Source organism: Typha latifolia, chromosome 9, assembly GCF_019914945.1.
Source record: "Typha latifolia isolate L0001 chromosome 9, TyphaL0001v2, whole genome shotgun sequence".
In the NCBI taxonomy this organism is placed as follows: domain Eukaryota; kingdom Viridiplantae; phylum Streptophyta; class Magnoliopsida; order Poales; family Typhaceae; genus Typha; species Typha latifolia.
In genome coordinates, this window is record NC_133094.1 from 728,738 (window position 1) to 738,834 (window position 10,097).

Consider the following 10,097-nt stretch of genomic DNA (forward strand, 5'->3'; position numbering starts at 1 on the left):
TAAACTACCCTTTACATCTCCTCCTACGCGCGATTCCCCCCGCCCCCGCCCACTGCTTTCTCGTCACTCCTTCAACGACCGCGTTATATCCTTCCCCGTCTTTTTCCCCCCAACCTATAAATGACGATACTGCCGTCTCCAAACTCCATTCCCATCTCTTCGTCTTCCTTCCACTATTCCCCCAAAAACATAACCCTAACCCCTAGACTTTCGAATTCGATATGGAGAAGGAGAAGCTCCGCAACTGGATCTGTTTCTCGTGCTGCTTCAACGCCTGCGGCGGCGCCGATGACGGCGACGGCGAGCGGCCGGCGTCTCTCATCCGGTCGTCTTCCACGTGGCTGCGGGCGAGGGTGCCGGCAATCGGCGAGAGGTGGAGAGGCCTGATTGGAAGGCGGCGCCGGATCGCCGGCGGCGACTTTAGCTACGATCCACTCAGCTACGCTCGCAACTTCGACGAGGGAATCGAGGACGGCGGCGAACTCGCCGGCGAGGGGTTCCGGTATCGGAGCTTCTCGTCTCGCCTCCCGGCGTCCCCGTCGCCGTCGGGATAGCGTCATTAGGGTTTGGAAATCGATGCTATCGGAAGAACCGACGATCCGTTAGTTTGTATGCATGTATATATCTTTGTAACGATCATGTAGTAAGGAGATTCTTTTGTATCTATTTTAAATTGGCAGTGGCAAAAATGAGATTTAAAAGAATATATGGCTAGATTTATCTTTTTACATTGGAATGTTAATGTCTTCACATCTAATATGATAGAATTTTCAGGTTAAATAAACTTTGGACCAAAATCACGTTATCTACTTGAATTTTACTTGAATCATTACGTTTTCCTATACCTTTTGATTAAACTGTAAATATAAATATCACTAATAAATATTACAGAATAATTTAAATGACCTTAAATATATATATACATATATTCAGATAAAAAGTTTTAAGAGTGGTAGGGTTAAAGAAATTTTATTTAAACTGGTAATAAGTCTTAAATTAAAAGGACACAACAATGACTTTAGAATAAAAATCTAATTATTGTAATTAGCTAAAAGTGCAAAGAGACAAACTAAAGTTTACAGGGGAAAAGTGATTTTGGTCCTTTAGGTAATTATATTATCGATCCAACCAAAAAAAAAACCTTTGGTTCCAATTATCTGTATGCCTTCTTGGATACCAACAAATCGAAATGTGATATAGAAAGAGGGAAAAATAAATGGAGGGGAATAGTATCAGAGAGAAGGAACTTTTCTAAAAGAAAATATCAGAAAAATGACGTATGGACATTAGCCGAGTCCAGCGGACGGGCTAATGAACACAAAGCTCTGGGCCGAGCCAGGCCCAAAGCGTGTTCTCGGCTCGGGTTTTAGACAAGAAAATCCCACGTAAATAAATACCGGCAGGCTTATCTGTGGCTTAATAAATAAAAGAATTAATCTAGTTGTGTAAGTCATCTTACATGTTTTAAGATCTATGTGCATTTGTATTGAGAAATTTCTTAATTAGACTTTTGTCTAGTTTATGAAAATAAAAAAAGCATAATGGGAGGAGTAACAGGTATTGCTCGATGGGAGAGTTCAAATTGTGAAAGCAAAGAATCTATGCAAGAGGACAACCGGGCACTATAGTTTCTTTTTATTTATTTTTTTATTTGGCCTTGTCGTAAAGCGTGTTGGAGGACGAGGAAGTCCTACTCTTAATTTAAAAAATGACTCAGCATGGACTTTGTAATATTGACCATTATCTTACACAGTAAAAGGGTTCAGCAACAATTGCCGAGAAACAGTTCTGTGCTGCAACTTAGGATTGTCTCAGCGGTTGGTGGATGAGGAAGTCCTATTATTCTTAGGTTAAAAAATGACTTGGCATAGACTTTGTAATATATGACCATCCTCTTACACAGTAAAAGTGTTCAGTAATAATTGCCGAGAAACTGGTGTGCTGTGTTGATAGAGAGTATAAGCATCGAGTGGAGCTCTAATTGAGAACCAACTCCAAAGCATCTCCTCGTAGCTTCTTTCATCTTTCTTCTTGGCCTCTCTCCCTCTCCCATTGATTTCTATGGAGCTTCTCAGTAAAGTTGCAGATCTTGCCCTGGCTCCGTTGTTCGATTTCGTGATGCGGCAGATAACGTATCCGTTTAAAGCCGGCGACAACGTGAATGCCCTTGAAAGTGCCACCCGGCATTTGATCACCAAGAAGAAGGATGTCCAAGTGGGGATCGAGGTTGCTGAGAGGGAGGGGAAGACAGCAACTCATCAATTGCAAGGGTGGTTGGATGAGGTGGAAGCTACGAAAACCCAAGTGGATACGATGGTAGAGAAATATAAGCAGAGGTGGTTGTGCTTCAAATGCTTCTCACCCAACTGTTGTTCCAACTACAGTCTCAGCAAAACTGCCGCCGAGTTGCTTCTGGATGTGCAAAGGTTGTTAAATGACGAAAGAACGAAGGAGCTGGCGATAACACCGGTGCCGCCTCCTGTACAGGAGGTGCCTATTCCTTCCACATCGACATCATCTCCAAATGCAAATCCAAATCTTGAAGAAGCACTCTACTACATCAGAGAGGATCAAGTGGTGGGGATGATCGGAATTTGGGGCATGGGTGGCGTAGGGAAGACCCGCCTTTTGCACCAAATCAACAACTCCTTCATTGGCGACTCTGCTTTTAATCACGTGTTCTTCGTCACAGCTTCTCAATCATGTACAACAGAAACAATTCAGAAGCAGATCGTCCAGATTCTGAACCCGCAGCAACACAAGGATGTGCCGAGAGATGGGGATGTGTCGGCGCAAGCTAAGTTCATCTTCAACTTCCTCCAAAAGAAAAGTTTCCTCCTGTTGTTGGACGACCTTTGGGGGCGACTTGATCTGCAGGATGTTGGAATCCCAATTCCGCTCGGGATGGTCGGCGGATGCAAGCGCAAGGTGGTGTTGACCACGCGATCAATAAATGTTTGTGGCAAGATGGAAGTGAGAAAGAAAATCAAAGTGAAGTGCCTGAACGATGACGACGCATGGCGCCTCTTCCTGGAGAAGGTTGGCGAGGAAACCATCAGCTCTCATTTTCTCCTACCACGCCTTGCGAAAGATGTCATCAAGGAGTTGGAGGGCTTGCCACTGGCTCTTATCACAACCGGTCGGGCCATGTACGACAAGAAGGATCCAAGAGAATGGGAGTATGCCATTCATCTACTTAAGAAGTCGCGACTCGATGAAATCGAAGATCAAGAAGGGAGTACTTTTTATAGATTAAAGTTCAGTTATGATAGCTTGAATTCTAATACCTTGAGAGAGTGTTTCTTGTCTTGCTCCATGTGGCCCGAGGATTATCGGATGAGGAAGAATGACCTTGTTGAATATTGGATGGGATTAGGCTTAATAAAAGAGTTTGACAACATGTCGGAAGTTTATAACGCTGGACACACTCTGAGCGGCAATCTGATAGGCGCATGCTTATTAGAGGAGGATGAAGAAGGAGATAAAGTGAGGATGCATGATGTGTTACGCGATATGGCGTTGTGGATAACACACGACCAGGGGAAGAACAAGAACAAATGGATGGTCTTTAAACATGAGGCTCAACTTGACAAGGAAAATTGGCACAAAGCAGAAAGGATAACGTTGATGGGCAGTGACATCGAAGCACTTCCTCATATTGCAACTACATCCTTTTCATCCAAACTCACCACTTTGATGCTTTCAAGTAACCATAAATTGCAAAAGCTTGGAGATAATTTCGGAGCTCTAGTTGCCCTCCAATATCTTGACCTCTCCCGCTGTGGATTTAAACATTTTCCCAATCAGATATGTGGGATGGTCCAGCTCCGATACCTCAACCTTACAGACAATAGAATGCCGTCTCTCCCTGTGGAGCTGGGATCTCTTGTCAATCTCAAGTTCCTGATTTTACGGAATACTGGAATCCATACAATACCTCAAGGTGCTATTGCAAAACTCAAGTCTTTGCAGGTTCTCGACTTATATCAAACATGGAGGATTATTGGTGAAAATTTGACCTATTTGGCATCACAACTTTTGGAAGAATTAGAGTGCTCAAACAATCTAAAAGGTCTTGGAATTTGCATAGGAGATACGTCGCAACTCTATAGACTTGTTGAGTTGCCCAATGTATCAATCCGGTGGCTCGGCATAAGCAAACTAGAGAATTCCACTTCCTTGTCCTTGTCGGCTAGCTTTCTTGGGGACAGGCAAATCCTGATGAACTTAGCTGAACTCTGTTTTAGCAATAGCCATGTGACCCAATTGGTGATTGAAGGTGACCATCGACACCCCACATGGCATCTTCGGGGACTTAAGGTACTCATAATTATCAGTATGGACTGTTTAGAAGAGATAATATGGAAGGGAGTAGTTCCCAAGGAGCTGTTTCAGGCTCTTGGCACCTTAAATATAAGTTCTTGTCAGAAGTTGAAAAACATCTCATGGGTTTTGCATCTCCCTTGCCTTAGGGAACTGAACATAACTATGTGTTCTAGCATGAGGGAAATAATTGCAGTTGTACCGTCTTTAAGAAGAGCAATCACGTGGACCGCTACTTTCCCTTGCCTCAGGAAGATAGCTTTGTACCGTCTGCCAGAGATGGTTTCCATTTGCCACCCCGCATTCACTTTCCCGGCGTTAAATGTGATCATGGTCCGCCACTGTCCGAAATTGAAGAAGCTCCCATTCCGAGCAGGTAACATCCCGAGCAAATTAAGATCTATTAGTGGTTCCAAACAATGGTGGGAAGATTTAGAGTGGGAAGACAGCAGTGTCAAAACTTCCCTCCAATCGTTTAAACATTGATCACAGTCGTGAATAATTGTCAGAGGTCCTACTCTTCTCTTCTCTTGGGCTGATAGATATTTCTGTTGGTGTTGATTTTTTTTTTCTCTTTTACATCCATCTCTGTCATCCCTTGTCATGATTTATTTTCAAAACAGCGAATGGTTTAATTTATGCTTTGGTTTGTTGTGGTTTTCTGATCTCAATAAAGGTCATTTGTATGCCACAGGCAAGTATCTTTGTAATTCTACAAGAACAATAAAATGATATTGATGTCCCCACTACAGCAGAGGAGAATATATAGTCAAATCATTTCCACTCATTTTACAACAAGTCATACTTACAGCAACTTTGGCATGCTATAGATGTTCCTATAACTAATTCTTTTTGAGAAGAGCACAACATAACCGAGAGTTAATTAATGTTGTCAGAACTTCCCTCCAACCCTTTTTCCATAGAATGGTTCATTACATCAAATTAATGATGTAATGGACGTTTGTTCAGCCTCTCGATGGCGGATATCTCTGTTAGTATTAATTCCTTTCGTTTTACACATCTCTGTTATCAAAACAGTTCATTGTGTTTACAAAACTTAGGAGCTTTCAATTCTACCATATTCCTACATGGTAGGCATCATTTATGGTATCTCGTGTGAATGAGATTTTTTTTTTTTTTATATAAGCCCATCGGTAGGATTCCAACAATGATAAACTTCATATATATATATATATATATATATATATATATATATATATATATATATATATATATATATATATATATATATATATATATATGATATCTCTGATGCATCAAATTTCTCAAAAAGAGAAGATTAAAAAACCATTCTCAGGTGCAACAAAATGAAAAAGAAGAGGAAAAAAATAAAGACTTGTCATAAATCTGAGAAGCAGCAATAATTCGGGCAATGCGATGATGCATTCACTAGCTTCAGAACTTTCCTCTCAGGGTTAATACTCCTGCCATACAAAGAATAATCTTGAGAAAACCACTACAAATGAGTTGAACCGTAGAAAAAAAAATCTTACTAATAGATAATACTTGAATATATTGGCTATCCATTCCAGAGTGGCAACTCACTTGGAGTTAATGGAGCACCTTACCTGAATAATTTTATGATACAGTACATCCACACATATAATCCAATTCAAATGCATATATATGGCAAATTTACTTATACTAGACCAACCAGTGGTAAGAGAAAAGAGCTTACATTCTTTTGACACTGTTATTGTTATGATCAATCAATACCCACTAATATTTCCCTTTCTTTACATGTCTGTAGAAGAACTGTTGTAATTAGTCCAAATCAAGCACTCGGACTATATCTCTTCACTTTTGTGCGACGATTAGCTTAGTTTCCTTATAAATAACAATATACTACTCATATGACTGATCAGAGCAATTTGTTGCGAACCTCTGGTCAGTTTCATTGTTCATCCATGTTTGACCGAACTTCACACTGTAACACCCAGTTGATGAGACGGATTCCTTTCTTATCCTTTTCCCAAAGAAATCTCGTAGCAATCTTAACACTTGGTCGAGGGTGGAATTTCCAATGCAGGAATGGGTGAGCCAGAAACAGTTGTATTGCTGCAACTTGGCATTTTTTATTTTTTCGGCAGACCTACAACTTTACAAATTTGAATGATTACTTATTTGTTCTCTTGTGAAATAAGAAAATCATTACTTAATTGATTAGAAGTGGCCGGCTAACCTATCGCATCGAGTGCGAGGTCTAAATTGAGTACCTAACTCCAAAGCATCTTCTCGTATAGCTTCCTCATCTTGTTTCTTGGCCTCTCTCCCTCTCCCGTTGATTTCTATGGAGATTCTCAGTAAAGTAGCAGATCTTGCCCTGGCTCCGTTGTTCAATTTCGTGATGCGGCAGCTGACGTATCCGTTTAAAGCCGGCGACAACGTCAGGGCCCTCCGAAGTGCCAGTGGGCATTTGCTCACCAGGAAGGAGGATGTCGTCGAGATGATCGAGATTGCGGAGAGGAATGGCCAGAAACCAACTCATCAATTGCAGGAGTGGTTGGATGAGGTGAAAGCTACGAAAGCCCAAGCGGATGAAATGGTAGAGAAATATAAGCAGAGGTGCATGTGCTTCAACTGCTTCTCACCCAACTGTTGTTCCAACTACAGTCTCAGCAAAACTGCCGCCGAGTTGCTTCTGGATGTGCAAAGGTTGTTAAATGATGAAAGAACGAAGGAACTGGCGATAACACCGGCGCCGCCTCCCGTCCAGGAGGTGCCTGTGCCTACAACATCGACATCATCACCAAATGCAAATCAAAATCTTGAAGAAGCACTCCGCTACATTAAAGAGGACCAAGTGGGGATGATCGGAATCTGGGGCATGGGTGGAATTGGGAAGACCGCCCTCCTCCAACGAATCAACAATTCTTTTATTGGGGACTCTTCTTTCGATGTTGTGATCGTCGCCACAGCTTCTCAATCATGTACAACGGAAAAAATTCAAAATGAGATAGCCGAGAATCTAAAACTGCAGCGCGATGGGGATGTGTCGAGAAAAGCTAAGATCATCTTCAATTTCCTGAGCAAAAGAAGTTTCCTCCTGTTGTTGGACGACCTTTGGGGGCGACTTGATCTGCAGGATGTTGGAATCCCATTTCCGCTCGGGATGGTCGGCGAACACAAGCGCAAGGTGGTCTTGACCACACGATCAATAGCTGTTTGTGGGCAGATGGAGGTGAGAAAGAGGATCAAAGTGGAGTGTCTAAACGAGAACGATGCATGGAGCCTCTTCCTGGAGAAGGTTGGCGAGGAAACCATCAACTCTCATCCGCGCGTACCTAGCCTTGCAAAAGATGTCATCAAGGAGTTGGAGGGTTTGCCGCTGGCTCTTATCACTATCGGACGAGCCATGTACGAGAAGAAGGATCCGAGACAATGGGAGTATTCCATCAATTTACTGCGGAATTCACGACTCCACGAGGTCGAGCAAACGGGTATGGAGGAAGAGACTACTTTTTATAGGTTAAAGTTCAGTTATGATAGCTTGAAGTCCGACACCTTGAGAGAGTGTTTCTTGTCTTGCTCCATGTGGCCCGAGGATTGTTCTATCAGTAAGAGCAGACTCATCGAGTGCTGGATGGGATTAGGCTTAATAAAAGAGTTTGCCAGCATGTCTGAAGCTTATAACACTGGACACACTCTGATCGGCGACTTGATAGGGGCATGCTTATTAGAACAGAGTCAGCAATATGATTTTTTGTTGAGGATGCATGATGTGTTACGCGATATGGCATTGTGGATAGCACGCGACAACGGGAAGAACAAGAACAAATGGATTGTTTCTGGAGATGACAGACCATTGGACAAAGAAATTTGGCATGAGGCGGAAAGGATATCGCGAAGTTTCGGTATGATCCCAGAACTGCCTCCTATTCCATTTGCAACAGCCTCTTCTTCAAACCTTACCACTTTAATTCTTAACGGTATAGATGACTTGAAAGTTCTTGGAAACATCGGAGCTTTTGTTGCACTCACGTATCTCGATCTCTCCTACTCTGGATTGGTTTGTTTTCCCATAGAGATATGTGGGTTGGTCCAGCTCCAATACCTCAGTCTTGAAGAAAATGGTATACAGTCACTCCCCGAGGAGTTGGGATCTCTTGTCAATCTCAAGTTCCTGATTCTGAGGCATACTGCCGTCCAAACAATACCTCAGGGTGTTATCACAAAACTCAAATCTTTGCAGGTTCTTGACTTATACGAATCTGATGGTACTGATGAAAGAAATTTGACTTATTTACCATCACTCGTTTTCAAAGAGTTGGAGTGCTTAAACAATCTAAGAGGTCTCGGAATTTGTGTAGAGGGTATATCACAACTCAATAAGATTATTGAGTTGCCCAGTCTGTCAGTAAGGTCCCTTGCTGTTAGTAGGTTGGAGTCCACTTCCTTCTCCTTCACGTCCAGCTTCCTTTCGAACGAGAAAATTCAGTCGAACTTAGCTGAACTTTGTTTGAAGAAAAGCAATGTGACCCAAGTGGTGATGGAAGGTAGCCATTTACACCCCACATGGCATCTTCGGTCACTTGGGAAGCTACAAATTCGTAATCTGCGTTGTTTAGAAGAGATAATATGGAAGGGAGTGGTTCCCAGGGAGTTGTTTCAGGCTCTAAGTATTTTATCTATAAAAGGTTGTGACATGCTGAAGAATATTTCGTGGGTTTTGCATCTCCCATGCCTTAATGATCTGCGGGTAATTGAATGTTCAACTATGAGGCAACTAATTGCTGATGGGACAGAAAATCATGGTGAGAATATTGCAGATATAGCAGAGAAAGAAGAGAAAGGAATCATGTTGACCTCTACTTTCCCTTGCCTCAAGGAAATATTTTTGGATGACCTACCAGAAATAGTTTCCATTTGCCACTCCATGTTCGCTTTCCCAGCTTTAGATAATATCACTGTCTATGAGTGTCGGAAATTAAAGAAGCTCCCATTCCGACCAGGTAATATACCGAGCAAAATACGGAGCATTTATGGTACCAAAAAATGGTGGGAAGGTTTAGAGTGGGAAGACAGCGGTGTCAGAACTTTCCTCCAACCTTTTTACGAAGAAGATTCTGATTCTGATGATTCAGTATCAGCAGATAGTGGTTAATATTTGTAAGAGACGATTGTTCTGCTTTCCGATCGGTGGATATCTCTGTTGCTGTTAGTATGTTCCTTTTTCTCTGTTACATCTCTGTTACTTTTCGAAACGTCTACTTGTATTAGAACATTAGGAGTTTAATTTTAATTCCGTCTGTGTTTCTTGATGAAGGATTGATTGATTGATTGAGTGGAGTTTTTTTAATTTTATTTTATTTGAGAGAATGATCGAGTGGGGTTAGCATCATAGTATAGCTTTCCCATTCTATTGCCAATCCTCTGCCAAGCTCCTATATGATAAGTACAAATAATATATGATGATCAAAACCTGTTAAAATTGTTTCCTCCATTTTAATTCTAACGATCTCGTGTGAATAAGATATTTTTCTATATAAGCCCATCACTAGGATCCCACAATGATGAACTTCAATTTTTGTTGCGAAAGGAAAAGATTTCTCTGCTGCATTCAAAAGAAGATAAAAATTAAACTCTTCATAAATCTGAGAGAATTAGCCGCAATAATTCAACAAAACATGTGATTGCCGCAGTCATACAAAGAAATGACTCCAATGATGTTTTCCACCAAGTTTGAGTGAGGCTAATATTTGTAAGAGGGCAAGTATTCTGCTATCAGTTGGATATCAATCAAAGGAAAAGAA

The 10,097-nt window shown here is 41.7% G+C and overlaps 2 protein-coding genes across 2 annotated transcripts; both read left to right on the top strand.

The window, feature by feature from the left end:
• The first annotated feature begins 1,745 nt into the window (after window positions 1-1,745).
• Window positions 1,746-4,644, top strand: LOC140795704 (probable disease resistance protein At5g63020). The gene is made up of 2 exons (XM_073148429.1): window positions 1,746-4,320; window positions 4,473-4,644. Exons 1-2 carry the CDS (start codon window positions 2,062-2,064, stop codon window positions 4,497-4,499), a joined length of 2,286 nt encoding a protein of 761 aa, XP_073004530.1. The 5' UTR covers window positions 1,746-2,061; the 3' UTR covers window positions 4,500-4,644.
• Window positions 4,645-6,534: 1,890 nt separating this feature from the next.
• LOC140794681 (probable disease resistance protein At5g63020) lies at window positions 6,535-9,621 on the top strand. The gene is made up of 2 exons (XM_073146811.1): window positions 6,535-8,198; window positions 8,280-9,621. Exons 1-2 carry the CDS (start codon window positions 6,635-6,637, stop codon window positions 9,446-9,448), a joined length of 2,733 nt encoding a protein of 910 aa, XP_073002912.1. The 5' UTR covers window positions 6,535-6,634; the 3' UTR covers window positions 9,449-9,621.
• Window positions 9,622-10,097: the final 476 nt, after the last annotated feature.

What these genes read in the sequence shown, in the direction of transcription:
- LOC140794681 (XM_073146811.1), top strand. Translation starts at nt 6,635, where the DNA reads ATGGAGATTCTCAGTAAAGTAGCAGATCTTGCCCTGGCTCCGTTGTTC. An exon ending in AAGGATATCGCGAAGTTTCG is followed by an intron (nt 8,199 to 8,279) that starts GTATGATCCCAG and finishes TTAACGGTATAG; the next exon opens with ATGACTTGAAAGTTCTTGGA.
- LOC140795704 (XM_073148429.1), top strand. Translation starts at nt 2,062, where the DNA reads ATGGAGCTTCTCAGTAAAGTTGCAGATCTTGCCCTGGCTCCGTTGTTC. An exon ending in GGCATCTTCGGGGACTTAAG is followed by an intron (nt 4,321 to 4,472) that starts GTACTCATAATT and finishes CCCTTGCCTTAG; the next exon opens with GGAACTGAACATAACTATGT.